Raw genomic sequence first — 21,882 nt, 5'->3', positions numbered from 1 at the left:
AGGGTGAGATTATCTATGTAACATCATAATACACTGGTACGATACTAAGCAGAACTAATGAAAGGTTACCGACAAAGCATGGCTTTGAGAATAATTAGACAACAACAAGATTATAAATAATAACAACAACGCATATAGTTTGATCAGTGCGCAACATGTTTTGTGAACACGCCCTTTCTGCCAACATATGAAAAGGCCACAATGATGATATTATATAAAAATGAAATATAGTCCCCCATCTATAATAGTCGTTGATAGTTTGAAGAACTCAGCTTTCGGTTTTAAAACATTCTTTAAGCGTTGTCCTGTGTGAAAGTACCACAGCTCTACATACAACACAACACAGCACGTATGTGTGTTTATGTGCATCGGGGAGGGGGGGGGGGGGGGGGGGGGGTAGTTAATGCTAGCAGACATGCATTTCTTTCTCGTAGCCTCTACAATTTTCTAACCAGTTTTCCATTACAGTAAACTATGTTTATAACGAACTCAAAGGGGCCATTAATTTGAGTTCGTTATAACCGTAGTTCGTTATAAGCATATGAACAGCATAGATACAGCAGTGGTGGGGACAAAAAATACGTTCGTCGTATCCGTCAGTTCGTTATAAGCGTGTCCGTTATAAACGTAGTTTACTGTATTTCCCGAGGCAAAACTAGTTACCAAGTATTTTCTGGAACTAATCCCAGCCTTCATCACGATATCAACTAATCGGTCAATACTTGTTTTACTTATTTCTGTTGAACTGCCTTTACTCTGATCCGCCTACGTCAAAAGGTATTTAGTCCACGCAGGATCACGCAGTTGGTAAAACTGCCCTTTCATGATGATGTCACAGTTGATTTCAGTTGGTGACGACACATTCTTGAAGTTGACCCCAATACAGTCGGAATAGAGGAAACACGTTAGCTGACATGCTTGTAAGTGCCGCGTGGTCCGGTGCAGTGATTTGTACGACAACTGCCGTTTTTTTGCATAGGACTTGACTTTTGAGACTTCCACTGAAACAGTTGTCAGACGAGCATTAATCATATACCCTAAACATGGTACAGAGTACATGATAACTTGTGCGCATTGAAAGCTTCAATTGAGTTTTATTTGTTTGTTGTTTGTTTAACGCCGCACTCAGCAATATTCCAGCTATATGACGGCGGTCTGTAAATAATCGAGTCTGGACCAGACAATCCTGTGATTGATATCATGAGCATCGATCCACGCAATCGGGATACGATGACATGCATCAACCAAGTCAGCGAGCCTGACCACCCGATCCCGTTAGTCACCTCTTACGACAAGCACCTTTTACGGCAGGAATGGGTTGCTGAAAAACCTATTCGACCCCAGATCTTCACGGGTCTATGTTAACTCCAAGTTGTTTTACCATCTTCAATTCTATTACTTATTTTTCATTTGTCATTATTAATATCATATACCTTATAAAGTACTTAAACGTTTATAAATACATGTATTATTATTGTTTTAAATAAGTTGTTGTTAAAGATCTCGGATAGAATTGGTATCCAATAAAACATGCTTGTCGTAGATGGCATTCACTGGATTCTCTGGTCCAGACTTGATCACTTACAGACCGCCGTAATATAGCTGGGATATTGCTGAGTGCGACGTTCAACAATAAACAAACGAATGTTCTTTTTCTATATACAGATAAAAATAAATGAATGCAGCAAGGAGGGTTTTGATGATCTGGCTCCGTCATGCTGGTTAGGCTCATCGCCCCATCATCCATCCCTTCTACACACAGCCCAGACAGCTGATGGAACTTGTCCAAGGAGACGCGGCTTGTTGATTGCCCCTCCACCCTTCACGCCCCCACCCTCAGGACTAAATGATTGTTTGGCGTTAAAGATTATTAAGACTCAATATTTGCTTTCGTAACCCTTTATGCAAAAAACAACCATGTTTTCGAAGACAGTTCAAATTGATGATTTCTAAAAAAACGGATGAGAATAACGGTTATTATTATGTTCAGCGAACGACAAATAATAAGTGTATTGTGGCTTCGAAAATTGCTGATGCGCACATGCGAAGTACAGTTATAACTATTTTTTGTTGAATTTAAAAATATTTTTAGAGTCAGTGCTTGTGAGTGTGACGATCTGGATCACAAAGCACAACAGTATAAACTGTATGCACTTACACTATAATCTACAATATCAAGTTTCACTGTCGTAGCTCCTATTGTTTATTAATGGCTTTCGACTACGAAACCCTTGGGAAACGGAACCCAGAGCGTTGTATCCGTATGATCGATATGAGCAACTGTTCTCACTGTACAGATCATTCATCGACTTAATTTTAACTTATAACCAAATATAATTATTGATTTTAGGTAAATGGAAGAGACAAGCAAAGCCGATTCTTTTTGGTTCAAAACCTTGCATTCCGGAGAATTATTGTTTCGAAAAAGGTATTCATCTAAAGAGCGATGAGTATCTACTCATGAATGGAATTTGGTGCAAAACAATTATCATTATTTTCACATACAGATTACAATATAAATGCAGCAAAGAGGGTTCCCCCATGAAGCGCTGTCTCGTCGAATCCACCCATATTTTTTCGAAGAATGTGTGACTCCCCAATACTGAGCCTTCTGTATAAGCGTGACTTTTCGTATGCGAGGTCAGGTGTGCTTGTCTGGATACGTCTGGCGCTGCATACGAGTCCTTTCCGATTATAATTTTCCAGGACGCCCTCTACTTATTCTGGGTCGTACCATGGATGAACCCCTGACTTAAAACAATAAGCAAGGCGAAGACGGTTATGATATGATCGAGACACTCCATCATGTCAACTGTGTTTGTGCCAAAGCTGGGCATCCACTGACAATGTGTTGGACATTTTCATTAAATTCATTGCATGATCCACAGTTCATATTTACATTTTGATGAAAAGTCACACATTGACGATATCGAGTGTGAAGTGTCTGGGGATTAGCAGCAAACAGAAATCCTTCTGTTTTACTTTTCAGGCCAGCCGACTTCATCCAAGCGAAAGACTCTGTAGGGTTGCTGACCTTCTCAACACACTGCACATAAACTCGATGCAGTGGTCGTTCAGAAATACTGAGCCTGTGCCGATTTGATATCGCACTTCGCTTTGTTCACACTCATTTCTGTACCGTTCAGCAGTTCAGAACTATCAACAAAATCAACACTGGCATTTGAGATTATGTCCTACACCCTTGGCACGTTTAAGAAAACTGTGGACTGTTTTGCTTTCATCATAAGACTTGACATGCTTAACAAGAGGATCATCAGACAAATAACTGTCCTAATGCGTACAATACACGTCTGTCATTAAGAGCCTCCACGTTAATAATTCAAACCACGCCCTCCCATTGTAATTGGAAAGTATTAGCAATTGAGGAAAGAGCCAGAGTGGTGGGATCTATTGTCTGACATGATTCTTCGTGTGAGGGTGTCAATACCCTGAAAATTCTATTTCGTCCAATCAACAACACCACGAGAATACGAAAGGATTGGTACAGCATAAGTAACTGTGGCTGTAGCTTAATCGCGAACGTTCAGCTCAGAACTCCAGATCTAGATTTCCTTATTCCTAAATTTGTATTCTGCCCAAAGTTTGTCCTTCATATGGTCATTCTGGAGTTTGTTTCTAACCTGTATCCCTAAATACGTCTTGGCTTGACCTTCCACAAGATGGTCAATAACTCCTCCCCCAACTCCTTACATTGACGGATCCTCTCTCTTTTATCTTGCCACGTTTCAGATGAAAAATGATGTTGCATATGTCGAGCCTAAAGGATTCGACAATGACAATCTGCGTTTTAGTGTGAATTCTCCTTTGGCAAAAAAGCTTACATGTAAAAGAGATGGGTAAGAGGTATTGGGATCTGTGCTGAGGAGGTCCTATGTTAAGCAAAAAGCTTTTGTGACAAACATTATTATTGTCATTAGTAGTAGTAGTGGTAGTAGTAGTATCTAAATTTCGGGAAACCCAAATGATATCACCAAGGCAGGTCAAACAATGTTCAGTTTACCGGAAGAACAAGATTGAATTTGTTTGCAGATGAAAGGGGTCATGGGTATTAGGCACATGTAAATATATAATATACACCAATGGAAAAAGTACCTGTGGTTCATATAAACTTCAATAATATATATAAACGATAGCTACGCGATACATCACAATGACCGATGTAGCTGGACAGCGCAGGGGAACGCAATGGCCGAACGATCGCACCCGAAAGCGGGAGAGATGTGGCAATCGGTATTGAGAGTAAAGGTGCATAATCGACGTACAACATGTGAGAATACCCCGCACACACGCCCAACCTGCTTGGATGTTCGCGTGTTTGTTAGGATAGGCACGCACGTTTGTTTTGAATATGAACAACACACAATAATTTGTTTAGATATCACGACGCCTACGACAGGACCTGAACTAGCTGTTAACACTAGCTCAGTTGGGAGAGGCCTCGGATTTTATCGAATAAAATAGATTGTTCCAGAATATTCTCGAAAATGATAATTATGCTGCAGACCATTGAAAAAAGAGAAATTGTCTGACACTAAAATTAAATTGTTGCAAGATGTCGGGGTTTTTTCAGCTGAAGCGGAACACATCTAATCTCGATACAAAATCCCACATAAGGGCGTCCTGTAAATAATCGAGTCTTGACCGGACTTAAACACATAATGATCACATATGGTTCAGTTGGATGTTATTTGTATAAAACACCGGTCTGGTTCAACGAGGTTCATTTAGATCAGTATGTAACCTGAATGCCTCCAGACATGGACGTGAGAACGTTGTCCTTACTCTGTGTTCCTTTGGAGATGTAGTTTCCGGTCTGGCCAGACCTTTCACAAAATGTCTTGTTAGAGTAGAACTGAAGATCATCAGTGTTTTCCTAAACAATAAATATATTGTTAGTGTCTGTGTTGCAGTAATTAAATCAGTCAACAAATGTAAGTGTCTTTGATTATGCATCCGGAATGGATCAATATATGCACACAAGGGAAACCCATATCTAGGATCTAGTGCTGAGAAATTATAATAAAACGACGATACGAACCCAAGACCAGTAAATGAGTTTTATTTTTTTCAAAGCCAAAATCAGCAATAGTCCAAGGATGTCAAATAATACTATTAATTTACATAAAATCATATTTTATCATATATTTTAGTTACTGTAAGAATCAAAGTAGACAAGAGTGAGGCATTTTCTTTACCAGAATTACCGATGCATGTGTTTCATGGCTAAAGATAGTAAAGAAAAAGTCGTCACGGCAAAACTAATAGAAGCTGTTCAGGGTGTGTGACTGGGTACATGGGTTGCATCCTTACAATGTGGGTCGATACTCAAGCCATCAAGTATAAGAATGCATATCTGTGTAGGCTTAACATATATACATGTTGTTGGGATAGAGTTGGACTATTGCCGATTGTGATCAGTAACTGACTCCTTAATATGGTTCAAACAATGTGCTTGAAGAAGCAACGATCTAGTATTCCAGTTATATCACGGCGTGTCAGCATAATGTGAGAGGAAAACCCGAAGTGATGTAGGTCGTAGATGTTAACAAATTTATATGAATATCATGAGCATAGGTATGGTGCTGATAAACCTAGAAATGTAATCCGAGCGAACCGGGATTCGATCATAGGTTTCTGGCGTGCCCAAGGGCAACAGCTGTGCACAATGAATAACAATTTAGACAATGGCTGAATGGGTACCCGAATATGAGGCCACCCCTTCTCTAACATACCTGGGGCGTATCAATGCCTTCTAAAGCTGATCCATAAGTTGCATCATCTCCGTAGCCCATCAGATATGCGTTGAAATACACCCCGTTAGTGGTAGCAATAATCTGGGGTTGCGCAGTTTCCACAAGCGGCACGTATCCTCCCACATGACCTGTTCCGGAAACAGAGGACCAGACTGTTTCTGGGGGCAATGACTGTCCGTTTAACACCATGCTGGCCTGTCCACTCGATTCTGTAGTTACTACCAGGTAATGCTTGAAATTAACATCACTTGATATCGAAGGTATAGAAAACTGATATTTCGAGGTTTTGCTGTTGTAGGTTGGATGTAGGTTCATCATGTCTGTCTTTCTTGGTCCGCCATTTTGAAGAAAGATTGCAATACCGACTTTGGATGTTGCGACAACGATGTGAAAAGAGCTTCTTGAGAATGAGACATCTTGAAAATCGCCTTTGCTAGCTAGGTTTATTGTTCGGTCACTGTCAATGCTAACTTCGGCTTTAGAAGATGTTGCTACAATACGAAAAGTGTCATTTCCACTGATCCCTGGCAGACCAAATACGATGTAGTTGTTGGCAGCATATCGCGTTGGCATGTGATCTAAATAAACATATCTGTTAGATGGATCAATCGACATAGCTCCCGCTATTATTGCTATTCTATGTGAGCTCTTAATTATCGTCCCAGTTAAATCTTCATTACTTTCCAGTTTGAGACTAGAGCGGTAAAATAATTTTTTTAGCACAGCGGTTTGTCCATTTACTTCAACATCGCTTGTTACAGGTCCAAGAACGTTCGACACATTTACTCCATCTGGAAAAGATATGGTTAGTTTTGTGAAGTCGGCGCCAAAACATATACCTACTACGGATAACATTGGATTGGCAGCATTGTTGTAAGATATAACTGTATACTGATTTAATAACTGATTCAATTCTCTCATTTGGAAAAATGTCCATCTGTCCCGGAAGTAGACCCCGAGGTCACCAGGGGTTACAACGCTGAACCCAAACGACCTTTTTTTGCTTGATCCTTGTGTGATGATAACTTGTTTGGACAGCTTTACTCTAGCCGTTTCACCTGAAGTGATGTTTTGATGAATCTTTCGAGGTTTAGCGTTCACCCACGCGTCAGTGGTCGTGGATTCGGATGACATAATGTAGAGATAACCGGCATCCTTACTTCCAATTTCTTTCTCTGGCACCATAGCCAGGTATGTCTTTGTCCACACCGAAGGACCATCTGAAAACACGAACAGAAGAATATAAGAGATTCGAATAATTTATATGTTTATTGTTTAAAGCCGCTATTTATCATCCAAAACTGGCTCCCTCAGGAGATATCGCTTGGATGAGATCAAGCGATATCTACACTGTAGATATCGCTGCAATGAAATAACATCACAATGCTTTGCAGACCATTGTGACATCACTGGTAACCATGACGTCACAATCAAATGACATCACTAACGGCTCTGCTACTGAAGCTGTTTGCAGTACTTTTTACTCTGAAGACACTGCTAATTACTGTCTACAAATTGAAAAAGTTGAAAGAATGATGTTGGATGATAAAAAAATCTCACCCGAGTGTCTTTTGATATCAAATATATCAACACTCGTTGATAAAAGTGGCAAAAATCCTCGGCAAGACTCGGAATTTTTCCACTTTTATCAACTCATGTTGATATATTTGATATCAAAAGACACTTGGGTGAGAATCTCTATATGTCGTAAGTATTTTGGTTTGGTTTGTTGTATAACGCCGCACTCAGCAATATTCCAACTATATGACGGCGGTCTGTAAATAATCGAGTCTGGACAAGTGATTGACATCATGAGCATCGATCCAAGCAATTGGGATACGGTGACATGCAACAACCAAGTCAGGGAGCCTGACCACCCGATCCCGTTAGTCACCTTTTAGTGCATGGGTCCTCGCTTCTTGACTAACCACGGGCTAATATTGACATGGACGAATATTGTGTGAGATCTTTGAGTGAAAATTCGATGGCATTGTCTAATATTGCCTTTTGTCTGTTCCAGACAATCCAGTGATTAATATCATGAGGATGGATCCACACAGTTGGGATCGATGACATGCATCAACGACAAGCATTTTCGCCTTTTACGTCAATCATGGGTTGCTGAAGACCTATTCTACCCCGGATCTTCACGGATGTCGTACGTAATATAGTCTAGACAAGACAAAACCAGAGATTGATATTAAGAGCAACGATACAACTGTTACGGGGTACCATGCTAAGCAATGCGCCAGCGGGACCGGGCCATTCAGTTGCCTAGTATGACAAGCACATGTTGCAGGGGACCCCTTCTAACCCGGAATCCCCACCCGGTTAGAATAATAAGGATATCTCGTATGCAAAAGAAATACATGAACTATTCTTGCAGCTGCTTAAAATTTTACTATACTGGCTGGAAAAAGAAAGTATACATCAAAGTAATGATTATTTGATTTATTTGATGTCACGGGCGATAGTCCATGCATCATTTCAATGAGTATCTCACAAAAGTGTATACTTTTTTTTTCCCGGCAAATTATTGTGATTATTTTTGGATAATGTCACACCTTCCCCAACGCTAATATGTTGTATTTCATGTCATATGCATTAATACAGCATGACTCTCTGGTGGAACTGACGGTTTCAACTGTTTACATTTCAGTGCATCAAATATTCAGTATTATTAAAACCCACAAATCCGGCGCAGTGATGACTCGTTCGTGACCAACTCGTGTTATTCCGGAACCAGCCGAATAGCGACTCGTGGCCCTCTCGTGGCCATTTTTGCGACGGGGTTCCGTCTAAGCGCAAAGGAGCACAGCTAAAAGAATTGTCAACACGTTGCATAATGATTCACGTATATTTCCCCCATGTCATATATATTCCAGATGCATTTTAAAGCACATCGGGACATGCGGTATTATATAGTATGACAGAACACATTTAACTGTGTCTTGAGTATATTTTTAGATGCGAGACATATGTAAATAAAAATAATAATCTTGAGGGATTCTTTGACTGAAGAGTTTGAAGTCATATGCGTATTTTGATTGATTTGTCGTATTTTCGCACATAACATTCATCAATTGGGGAACGAGTCTTCTTGCATGTTATGGAAATTGGCGAGTGGTGACGAATGAGTGATGGCTTCGGGTTGCACCACTGCCACAGCCTCATTTGCATATGAGGTTATCGTACTTATTTGTGACCAATCGCGCTAATTCTGATGTCATATTAGACTGGCCCAATGCAAGCTTTTCAGTGCGCTTTACACATTGTTTTGTAGACGTTTCAAAACAGTAAAAGATGAAAAACAGATGCTACTTTTTTTAATGGGTTGCGTAAGACTTGACTGATTATCACATCTCGCTGGCCTTTCGGCAGAGGCTCAAAGCTGAGCGCAAGGAACTCTGGGTAGGAGAGTGCTCTCACAGCTGTGTTCAGTCGTCACTATTGAAGACCGCTTGATTCCATTGTTCATACATGTAGATGGCGTCAAACTCGCCTAGTTAACAGAATGCTCAGATACAGTTACGTCGAAGTTGATCTGATAAATACCAGGACCAAATCATGTTTTTTTTCAAATTTGAAAGGATTTGAAATCCCATTTAACATCCATTCGTGGTAGATTATGTCAATCGATCGTTTGATCGGTTCGGCGTGCGTTATCGTTGTTATGTTACGTTGTGTGGCATGCATCAACGAATAAGGTCAATACTGATATGTACAAAGAACATCATTGCGTTGGCTCTTTCAAGTGTTCAAAATAGAATGTGACAAACGATACAACTCTGACCTGAGATGATTACCTTTTCATGGGTTGGGAGTCTTTAAGTACATAACCGGTGAATAATGCATGATATGTTCGTGCTGTTATCATGTGTCTGTTTATGTGTAGTTTTCAAAGACGGCTTTGTTATGCCGGCGACACTATCAAATGAAAACGTATGTAGTATTCATTTGTCGAGTATCTTACCTAAAAAACAGTCACTTGCATTTGATCATTGATTATTTACACATGAAACTAGATGCAAGAATTCATCGAGTTTGGTCGTTAGTACAATTACAAAAAAAGACTTTTGTGAAATGGATTCCATACGAACTCTAAAACCCGCGTTCAATGTTTACGACTTGTTATTCTCTGGCGTTGAAGGTTTTTTATATTAATGTGGACTATGGGCTCTCATGGTAAACTGAAGAACCCGAGTTTCGTTCATAAATTATGAGTCAAATACAAAGTAAAAGCAACACAACCCTTCCATACTCACAACTCTTTCCAAAGACAATTTGCAAAACGAACATAACGACATACTAGTTTGTTGTCAAAGCAAAAGGTGCCTGTGTAGTATCGTAACATGGCCGCAAAGGGACGTAATCAGGTATGCGTCTCTATATATAGTAGAGGAAGCTATACTCTCTGCACCAGATAGTCTCGAACCAATAGCCCTTACATGATACATTATACTCCTCCCATCTAAGCTGCCAATTACATGTCCCAATAACATAACGAAAGTATTATCATTATCATAATAATATACAATTCCATCACTTGCACAGTCCACGACGTTCACAGTGAAGTAGTTAATCAATTAAAGTTCTTTTTCCGAAACACAGAAAACCTTTCACTGCAGAACTGAACAAGTGATAAAATCACAATTGCCTCTGTTGACACACAATAGCTCTCCAATTCTGAATCCGTACCGGGCCCTTAAATATACTGAACACCAAAAGAAACGCGAAATCTTCAAGTTCCTATTTAATATGGGAAAATGGTTGTGAAAACGGTTGGCTGCTATGGTTCCATTGTAATGGGCTTTAATTGTTTCAAAATGACCCTAACCAGAGTTAAGGGCAGTGAACGCTTAATCCACAGCGCTCAAACGCACCGACGTTGAAGTAAGTGTGGGGTGGATACGCACGAAATGCACGTGCTGCTTATACCGCAAAAACTGTCCGTGAAGATGTCTTTGAATCATTCACTCATCAACGTCAGTGACAATGCCACGACTGTCACAGATCGATCGAGAGAGAGCTATTAGGCAACTTCAAGCTGGTGAGAGTGTTCAGAGAGTTGCAAACACCTTTAACGTCCACGTTTACACCATCTACTGTCTGCAGGAAATATTCCAGACAACCAACAGCACCAGAGACAGGCATCGTACCGTCAGACCACGTGTGACAACACAACGTCAGGACCGTCACATTCACAGGTCACATCTGCAAGGAGGCCAAGGACAGCTGCACAGCTCGAGGTTACCATCCTGCAGGTGTGGCGTCACATCCCCATGAACACTATCAACCGTCTTATTCACTCCATGCACAGACGGTGTGTCGCGCTTGTGAATGCAAATGGGGGCCATACCAGGTATTGAGGTGTACCCATACTTCAGTTGACTTCAGCATGGTCACGTGGTGTTGTGTTGATGGATACAGAAGATGTCTGATGTGCAGAGAACTGACTCTTTCTTATTGCTAATGAATTGTGTTGTATCCATCATTATTATGTTTATACCAGCTGAAACAAAATACATCATGTTTCCTATACCTTCTAAGTTTCTTTTGGTGTTCAGTATATATCCGGGAGCTACGTTCTTCATACGACTCATATCAGGGTGTGTCTGGTGTACTTCCTCCAACATCTGGGCTCTACCAGCATTTGGAATGATTACTCGGTTTCCCAATAGTACACAACCGTCATGTGAAGAAGTTGATTCTTCCTCATAACGTAGGGTTTCAATTTCTCCTCAGCAGAATGGTAAGGCCGACCGTTCTGTACATACCAAAGTACCTGTGATAACACAGGGTAAGTTCGCATCCACGACTTGCTGTGAGCTGCTGTGACTACTGTAGAATTTATTATATCCATGAGCATGACTGTATCTGCCAGAATTGGTGTATCCCGTACCTCTGGTGTATGCTTGAGATGTAATTTGCAAAGGCAATCAGCATTGCTATGATTTACCCCTGCCTTGAATGAGAGTGTATAATCATACGCTGCAAGCGTCAAACCCATCTCTGTATACGTGAAGCTGCAAGTGTGGGATCAGCCTTGTTTTCTCCAAACCACCCCAACAATGGTTTATGATCAGTCAAGATGTTGAAGTGATGTCCAAAACAATATTGATGAAACTTCTTGACGGCGAAGAAAATAGCCAACACTCAAGTTGTGAATAGTTTTTCTCTGCTGCAAATAATGTTCTTGATACATATCCAATTGGTCTTTCCTCACCATTCTCCATTCTATAAGCTAACACGGCTCCAATTCCATATGGGGACATATCGCATGCCAACGACAGTGCAGAACACAACAGATCTGTAGACTCCTGGAAAGGCTTCTGTTGTGCTGGACCCCATGACCAAAGTGATTTATTCTGTAATATCTGATGCATCGGTGCCAATACGTTTTTCAAGAATCGGTCACAGTTGTTCAATTCAGTCAATTAAGTTGGTGCTGCATCCTTGAAGAATGAAGCATCCTTGATAGGATGAACTTCTTCTGCTACTGGATCTATGCCTTTCTAACATTCTAAATGTTCTTTGCGAGAACGCCAAGTCACTAGGATGTCATCAATTTTCACCAGTACTATTGTTTGACCTTGCAGTAAATTCTCCATACTTCGTTGGAATATTCCTGGAGCAGACGAAACACCATACGGTAACCTGTTTTACCTATACAGTCCTCGGTGGGTGTTGATTGTGACATACTTCTTTGATTGTTCTCCTAACTTTATCTGTTGATAAGCTTGACTCAAGTCCAGCTTTGTGAATTCTTCACCTCCACCCACTACGGCGTAAAGATCTTACCTTCGGATTCAGATAGTTATCAAATTTAGACACTTTGTTGACGGTGACATTATAAGCTCCACAAATCCTGATTTCATGATCATTCTTGACTGTTGGTACCATAGGTGCTGTGTTACAAATCTTATAGTAAAAATTTCCCCTAATGTAAAAATATGATAACATTAAGGGTTATGTGTTAACTCACATACATCGAGTCAGTGTTCACACACTTTAAGCATGGCCGCCAAGTAACGTAGTCCTACTTACTGTTGGACATTTAACGTGCGCGTTCGCGTAAAGGTGAGCGTATCCTGTCCCACCGATGGGTTCCGTCACAATGACTTGTAAAAGCAAAACAATTGTTTACACATGGGAACATGTGGTAAAAGTTAAAATTGGGAATTGCATCGGACATCATTTTTGTCACTGGTGCGTCAAATTTGAAATGTCCTCCACATCTCTAACATAAACCTCTTTGAAAGCTTTACTGGGACCTTGGATGTTGTGACTTTGATCAAACATCTTCTAAACAAGAGTCGTTTGACGATCTTTGAAATCTTGGTACAAAGGGCATGCTAGACTGGGCCTCAAGAAATGTAGATACCAAGGTCTGGAGCTGCAGGAATATTTTTCGACATAAGGTGAAAATTGACAATTGGAAAGTTGAAGTCATCCCTCGTGTCCTACAGACTTGAAACAATTCCCTAAACATGACGGTGGCATTATAGACCATTTACGCTGACAGACAATATAATAAATACATGTTCATGTAGAAAGCTACCATCTTGGCAGCCTTTATCGGCATACGAGGAAAATATACTTTTCAAAAAAGCAACGCAAAGCCAGATTTGTGTTAGGTAGGAAAATACATTTATAGGAGGAACCGTACAAGGTATTGAGCCAAAATATTGTGGAGAGAACACTTGATGATTGTAGTCTTCTAAGATATTGGTACATGGGAAAAGTCCAAGGTGCAGATCAGCTACCATTAATAACGCGCATGTCCCCCGTTGGAATCGATAGCGGTCTAATATCTCCTGCCCATTGAAGAGACATCCTGGGGAATGGTAGCCCACTCGGCCTGCAACGCAAAAGCCAACTGCTTCAACGTCTGGTGTTGTGGTTGACGTCGGCATAGCCGTCTATCCAATTCATCCCACAGGTGCTCTATCGGGTTTAAATCCGGGAATCTGGAGGGCCAGGGGAGAACATCAATGTTGTTGTTGTGTAGACAGGCTTTGTGATACGTGCTGTAAGCGGTCGAGCATTGTCCTGCTGGAATACACCGTTGACGTTGGCTGCAGTTGGGAAGAAGTGTGGTCGGAGAATTTCGTTGATGTGTCGTTGAGCCGTACGATTGCCCTGAATATGGACCAAACTTGTCCTGCCATGATGAGAGATGGTCGTCCATATCATAACGCTACCCCCACCAAACCTGTTAACTTACTGTACGCAGTTTCCGGCTGAACATTCTTCCCGACGTCTGTAGACCCGTGCTCTTCCATCCCCTCGACGGAGGAGAAATCCTGATTTGTCGTTGAACCAGACATTTCTCCATCGCAGTTGAGGCCATACCCTGTGTTGACGACACCAATGCAGTCGTTGTTGGAGATGTTTTCGACTCAGTATGACGCGTCGAACAGGACCTGCTGCTCTTAAACGGTTTCGTACGGTCTCGTCGGAGATTCTGCGCAGACCCGGCATTTGGGATGCGGTTGAGGTGGCTGTGGTCGTCGTCTCACATAAGTGGCGCATTTGGATGTAGCGATCATTGGCGGGGGTGGTTACTCTTGGTCGTCCCGACCATGGCCGATCACGTGTTGACCCATCCTGTTGAAACCAGTCTCATAGCCTTGTGATGGTGCTGGGCACTACTTTGAAAACCCTGGCTGCAACTGATTCTGTTAATCTTAGCATGTTGAACTGTCACTGTTCGATTGTCGCATATGCTAGGCAATCAAAAACTCTGCTCGTTTATACCGTTTAACGTGCAGCTCCATGGTCATTTTGTTAATACACTGGTGGCGTTTTTTTTCCGATTCGTACGTGCTTCCCGACTAATGGTTTGCATGTCCTTGGTGTGATCATTTTGAGCCGGGAAATTTGTACTGACACTATAACACATTAAACCTCTTCATTTTGCACCTCTTGGTCCGCTAACTTTGCTCCTGTGGCGAAAAAAATCCGTTTGGCGATTCTGTTTTTGAAGAGTATATTTATCATAACCCCGACCTGAAAGGGCTGGGGTATATAGTTACACCAAGGAATTCCTTCCGTCATTCCGTCGGTTAGTCCGTCCGTCCTTCCGAAGACATTTTAGTGCGACCTATAACTTGAGATACTAAATAAATTCTCGTTGAACCTACCCGTAGGAGAGGTTCAGTGAGAAGTTTTGTAAGTGTGTTTTCCTAAAACGTATGATGTTTTTCATCTTTTGAACTTTGATTTTTTTACTTCAACATTTCTGCAACTTGAAAACTTGAAAACTTGAAAACTTGAAAAATTCTTTTCTGATGATTTGGGGGTACAGTTTCTATACCCATGTGAGAGGTGCAGTGCGAAGTTTGTGTTCAACAGTTGGATTTTCTGAAAACAATACAGCTATTTGAATCTGTTTTACTTAGAATGTTTTTACTGAAACATTTGTGCGATCTATAACTAGAAAACTTGGGGCGGTCAGGTAGCCTAGTGGTTAAAGCGTTTGCTCGTCAGGCCGTAGATCGAGGTTCGATTCCCGACATGGGTACAATGTGTGAAGCCCATTTCTGGTGTCCCCCGCCGTGATATTGCTGGAATATTGCTAAAAGCGGCGTAAAACCATAGTCACTCACTCCCTCACCTCATGAATTCCTTTCAAATTTAGGAAAGTTTCTATACTAAAAATAAAACTTTGAAATGTGTATTTTCTGGCATGATGTGATTTTTTAATGTTTTCAACTTAGAATATGTTTTCAACTTCAACATTTATGCGACCTATAACTTAACAACTACGCCATAGAGTCTTTCCAAAGTTCCTAAACCAAGAGAAGAGGTGCAGTGCAAAGTTTGATTTCGATAAGAGTATTTTCTGAGAACATATTGCGTTTTTCGTGCTTTGAACTGAGTTGGACCCGAAGTCGGGGTATTAGTGAGCCCTCCCCAACTCACTTTTCGTCTTGTTTATGGTTAGATGTAAACAGAGTTTATGCAATCATTTTACCACTAGAAACTTGATCATAAATTATGCACAATTCCGTTTTATAGCAGAATTCATATTTGGTATGTTTGAACCATATGTTAAATGCCTGCGCATCATTCGAATCAAAATTCGATAGAAAAGCTCGAACATTTTACAAACTAGTATATTAATTTTTCTTAAATGTTGCAGTGAGTTGAAAATCTTTTTAACAGAAACGTTTAAGTTTTCCTGTTTCCCGTTCTTATATCTATACTAGATTCTATCTAATTACTTAAAAAACTGTGTCAGCAAATAAGGTAAAAGAAACATTATTTTTATCAGTTAAGTATTAGTTCTTACCTGTAGGTAAATAAATTCCAGATTCGGTTTCCTTCAACTGTGACATTATAACACAGAAAGGGAACAGAAAGACCACAACAGAGAACATCTTGAACGCGGAATGCGCAGGGTTTGATTAAAGACAACCCGTGTGCGTCGTCTACAGTTGCATACCTCCACCGTCAACAATGGCCTGGGATGACTTATGTTCGATCTTATATTAGACAGCTGACAGTCGCATGGCTGAAGAGAATAAAAAAATTAATAACACAACTTTAGTATTAATCAATGGCATTGTATAGAATGGCAATCTCATATCGAACAACAGAGCTCCAGCAATGACCCATGACGGATATAAAACACAAGGTATAAACAAAAAAGGACTTATAGCTGATGTTACTTAATGCAGGAGATCATATATCACACATGGAAAAATACCCAGGATCGAATGAGTAACAACGAACAGGAACCAGGAAAGTTCATATATAGTCAGGGGCGATGTGATAGCTTACTGAGTCAAGCGTTTGCTGGTAACGCCAAAGACTCGGGTTCGATTTCCAATGTGTGAAGTCCATGCATCCCCGCAGTGATATTGATCGAATATTGATAAAGGCGGCCTCGAAGAGTGGTCTCAAGCAACGATACCTTCAGGCAAGGAATTGTCCCTGGTTGAGTGCAACCAAACGTAACGTATTGGCGGAAACTGCATGGAGATAGGAAGCCAGCACGGTTCTCTGATAATGCATGGCCGTGAAACGTCAGAAACTGAGGGGACAATGTTGCACTTATAATAGTAGTAATTTATAGGAGACATTCCGTGAAGATACGGGGTAAAATGGATCGATGCTCATGATGTCAATCACTAGATTGTTTGGTCCAGACTCGATTATTTACAGACCGCCGTCATATAGCTGGATTATTGCTGAGCGTGGCGTCAAACAACAAACAAACAAACAAATTATAAGAGACATTTGTGGTCGACCATGATATAAGGGAACTTATGGGTGAAAAAACACACTTTGACTTTTGATTACATTTTAAAACTAAAGTATCTTAGGACCAAAACATACATTTGATAAGCTTCGTTTCATATTTATTACAAAGACACATGGCATCAAACATTTGGACTCATTTTCTACAACGTCCCACTGTAATAAGTGCAGTCTTTAGATATACTATCAGATTAATTGAAAGTAGTAAGTATCCTAGCACCCATAATAGGTCACATTTATTAAAAACAGAGGCGCACAAAGACCAACCGTCTGGCATGATAATGTCTGGGAACTCACAGCGACGTGTTGTTAAATAATCGTAAGTATCAATTCGTGTGTTTAAGATTATGGAAGTTTGTTTTTTGTTTGTTTGTTTGATGTTTAACGCCGCACTCAGCAATATTCGAGCTATATGACAGCGGTCTGTAAAAAATCCGAGGATTAACGAGACAATCCAGTGATTGATATCATGAGCATCGATCTACGCAATTGTGATACGATGACATGCATCAACTAAAACAGCCGTTCCCGTTAGTCGGCTCTTACGACAAGCATAGTCGCCTCTAACGACAAGCATGGGTTCTGAAGACCTATTCTACCCCGGATATTCAGGGGTCGGAAGTTGGAAGGCAAATTAGTGATGTGAAAGGGCGACATGGTTGTGGTAGACGTAATGACATGAAGGATCGTCATATGAGATTGGTAGTTGGCTGTACAATGTTATATGTTTGATGTGAGAGAACAGTGTAATATCTTGTTTGATAGGCATTACTTAGATTACTTCGAAGTTGACGGATGACAAAGTACACACAATGTATGGATAGCAACTTCTTTAATTACTATAAAGGCTCTGTCCATCATGTCGTGACAGCATTATCCTTCTGTTGTCACTGCTTGACATACTCGTGTTAATTTCCCTCATGTATGCAACTGTTGTTTCTATTGATCCTCCACCTACTATATATATATATCTTGCTTGACAACGGTAGAAGGATCTCTACCAAAACGTCGCTTTTACAGTAATTAAAGAAGTTGTTCTGCACAAATTGTACTTAGTATGATATCAATAATATATGGTGTCTTCGTGAGGGTAATAAACGGTCATGTACATCCAAGACTCGCGGGATTTTATAAAGCATTTTCAATGACGTGAAATATTTATACATGGCAACACTGTATGCATATATAATCATTATCATTTACACAATATTTCAGCTCAATCACTGATTAATAACCGAGAAACATCAATTATTAGTTTGTGTGCCATGAAGCTCTCACAGTGTCAGCCTTCTTAGCTTTTGAGTTATCAATAGACTATTCTTTAATATTTCCTTGAATTGAAAAATATTTTTTATATTTCAAGAAAGGCCGCATTTGCCAAATCCATGTCATTGACAGATCCAAATCACAATGTGGCCCTACACATCTTCAGAAAGTTTTGTCCTCTGCCAGTGGGCACTCGTCTTAAAAAGGTTTTAAAGGTTAAATATTAACTAAGTTTTGTTTTTAGATGGTAGCTTGTTCGTGTTTCTTGCAGAAACGAAACTGAAAACCATTGTGCAGCAGCACATCAAATGAACGTTCCAAATTCCTAGACCTTTATCGTGTCTGAGAACACATTTATTCACGATGTTGTATTTCAATGCAATAAATAAAACCTATTTCAGTTGTTGTGCCAAACACCCTACAGTTTCGGGATCACCCATTCAGCCGCTTCTGAGAAGAAGACGGAAGACGTACGACGAACTGACTGCTAGACGACGATCACGATGGACGCACGACCAACGCGCCATGCCATAAGCTGATATGGACCGTTCAACGTCAATGCCAGAGAAACAGATTCCATTGACGTAAACAAAACAGCAGTGATGACACCAACTATTTCATATCAATAATACAGTATGAGTATAAGTGGACAAAGCATATTCCGAACAGAAGTACTGACTGGTTGAGATAATACGTATGTTTGGTAAACATGCCTATCTCAGCACCTTTACAATTGCTCTTCGCTGTCCATTGCTTGACATCAGGAAACGCCTTAATGCAGCATCCGTCAATGTACAATGTGTCGGAAGTCCCTCCATTAGAGGTCGAAGATTGATCATGTCAGTAAGAACACAATTGGTATCAACCATGCACTATTCCAAGCGAAACACCATTGCATCCAAGTCTTTCAACTACAAATATGTTCTGCTGAGTGTCAACTTTCAGAAACCGTATCTTATTCTCTTGTATTTCTATTTCTATACTCTTGAGGTAGGGGTACTCGGATTTATGAGCGGAGACAGGCCTTTCACAAGACATTAAACAGTAACAATATAATATATGTCATTCCATGTTGAACAAAAGCGTATTTACCATTAATTAAACGCCTATCAAAGACCATAATAGGTTTTTCAATATGGCTACCATTAAAATGGAATTCGAAAGTATGGACAATCATATCACTATTGAACTTCATTGGTTAAATGCTTTTACAGTGCCAGGAATCATATTTGCAGAGAAATTAGAACTCAAGCATTACCAAAGTGCAAATATAGGTAAATTTAAATGTTAATTTCAAAACATCGCAAAAAACACAACTCCATTTTTGATTACACGTGTACCAAATTTCGGGTTCGAGTGAAAACGACCAACGTTGAAAATGGCCACAGCGCAATTAGAGAAAACGGCAACTGCACAAGAGAATACGGCCAATAGGGTTTGTGAAAACAGCCTCTGTATTTATCATAGAAAATAAGTAACTAGATGGCCTTAAATTGGTTCTAATGGCATTCAGCGGTTAACTTTATATATTTTAGTTGACATTCAACACGACGTGTAATTTACATGACTGATTGGGTCACCATGTATTATGATGGTTCAATGTTCTCTCTTTTCAAAGTTCTCACATCACGTAATGGATACCTCACATATCAATCACAGGTCCATGGACAAGACTGCATGTGGTCGGTAGTTCATTGTACAGTAGTGTCGATGTTTGCTTGTACCATTGTCAAGCAGGAATAGTATCATGAACCGTTTATTAAAAACAACCTATTTTCAGGATCTTCAATGTGTTTTATTGAAATGGAAGCTGACTCTTCAATGTTTGAGATATCGGGTACTGTCGTTGAAGCTACACCCATCTTGAAGTCAGTTTTCAACGGTGTCCGTTGTTGTCAGTTTCCCCAAATTTCATGACATTACATGACCGTAGAACTTTCAGCTTTCAGTATGGCCGAAGTGTTAAGGTCAAATGAAGTATGCGAAGTTTCATCTTCTTTAATCCGGTGTTTTCTGCCATATATTTGATCCACTTCTTATTATTGTAGCCCTTATCATGTGCCTTTGAATATACTTTGAAGATTGTCAACCCAACTTGAGTGGTTACTTTCGGATTTAACAATTTAGTTCGGTACGAACATATTTCTGGGGAATCCTAGGAATCGCCTGGTAACAGGAGTAAATCATTTTCGAAGATTTCAACATTAACAAGTCGTTTTAGAAAACAAGGTTCACATGAGACTCTTAATATAGCACAACCACTTGCTGAGCAATTCATTTTGGGTCGTTTCTTGAAGATAAAACAATCGCCCAATTTAAACCCTTTTACCCATGGCATTCTCCATTACAACAATACTTGTAAGTGTCAAATGCAACATTCCAGTCTATTAACTTTCATATCAACCTCTGAACCGTGACGATCGAGGTTAGAATTCAGCAACCCAGGCGTCCAACCGGATCAGGTGGTCAGGCTCGTCGACTTGGTTGATGCATGTCCTTGGATCCTAATTGCGTACATCGATGCGCATTGACTCGATTAATTACAAACCGCCGTCATATTAGCTGGAACGTTGTGTGCGAGTTAAACAACAATCAAATAATCAAAAACAAAATTAAAAACGTAGTGCATGACTCACGAGGACCTATTTAGCGACAACTTAGGCAACAGTGTTTGCGTAAATCACGATGTCTATTCAAAAGGCTAGCTACTAAGACACTTCTTGAAACAAAATACAACTACCTTACCCCTACGGTTCGAGTGTTAAATATATTTTATTTCCTCGTCAGATACAATTAAACAAAAGAACAATCACCGGAATGTACAGAACTCGAAATATAGCGGTCATCAAACACGGTGCACTGAATACATTATGAATTCAAGGATCAGCAAGCTCACTCTTTTTTATGAACATTCAAATAAAAGACAAAAAAATATTAATAAGTTTAAAAATAAGTTAACATCTAACATGTCAACAGATTGTCACAACTTGTCAAAGCCTATTGCTGGATTATTGCTAAAAGCGGCGTAAAACCATACTCACTCACTCACTGAAATTCGAATTGTACATTCTTCAAATTTGCAACAGCATTTAAAATATTTGTGTCTCCACAAGTCTGTATACCAAAGGGACTTCAACTTTCCAATAGTCAATTTTCTCTTTATGCCGAGAAATATTCCGACTTTTGGGGTACAATCGAGCATGCTCTTTCTACAAAGATTTCAAAGAGCGTCATACATCTCTTGTTCAGGAGTTGTTCGATCAAGGTTACAACATTCAAGGCCTCAGTAACGCTTTCTAAACACTTTCTACACATGTGGAGGACATTTGCAAATTTGACGCATTAGTGACAAGAGTGCGTTTGTTTGTTTGTTTGTTTGTTTGTTTGTTTAACGCCGCACTTAGCAATATTACAGCTATATGATGGCGGTGTGTAAATAATCGAGTCCGGACCAGACAATTCAGTGACTGATATCATGAGCATCGATCCACGCAATTGGGATACGATTACATGTATCAACCAAGTCAGCGCGCCTGACCACCCGATCCCGTAAGTCACTTCTTACAAGCATAGT

At 40.2% G+C, this 21,882-nt stretch overlaps 1 protein-coding gene across 1 annotated transcript; it reads right to left on the bottom strand.

The window, feature by feature from the left end:
• Positions 1 to 400: 400 nt before the first annotated feature.
• LOC124127470 lies at positions 401 to 16,287 on the bottom strand. Its single transcript, XM_046490865.2, has 4 exons — positions 16,072 to 16,287; positions 5,754 to 6,994; positions 4,804 to 4,894; positions 401 to 1,001 (listed from the first exon to the last, which is right to left on the bottom strand). The coding sequence occupies exons 1-4, from the start codon at positions 16,157 to 16,159 to the stop codon at positions 766 to 768; spliced, it is 1,656 nt and encodes a 551-aa protein (XP_046346821.2). The 5' UTR covers positions 16,160 to 16,287; the 3' UTR covers positions 401 to 765.
• Positions 16,288 to 21,882: the final 5,595 nt, after the last annotated feature.

The sequence above is a fragment of the Haliotis rufescens genome, unplaced genomic scaffold, assembly GCF_023055435.1.
Source record: "Haliotis rufescens isolate VD_foot unplaced genomic scaffold, xgHalRufe1.0.p SCAF_12, whole genome shotgun sequence".
Classification (NCBI taxonomy): domain Eukaryota; kingdom Metazoa; phylum Mollusca; class Gastropoda; order Lepetellida; family Haliotidae; genus Haliotis; species Haliotis rufescens.
This window is presented reverse-complemented; position numbering and strand designations above follow the sequence as displayed.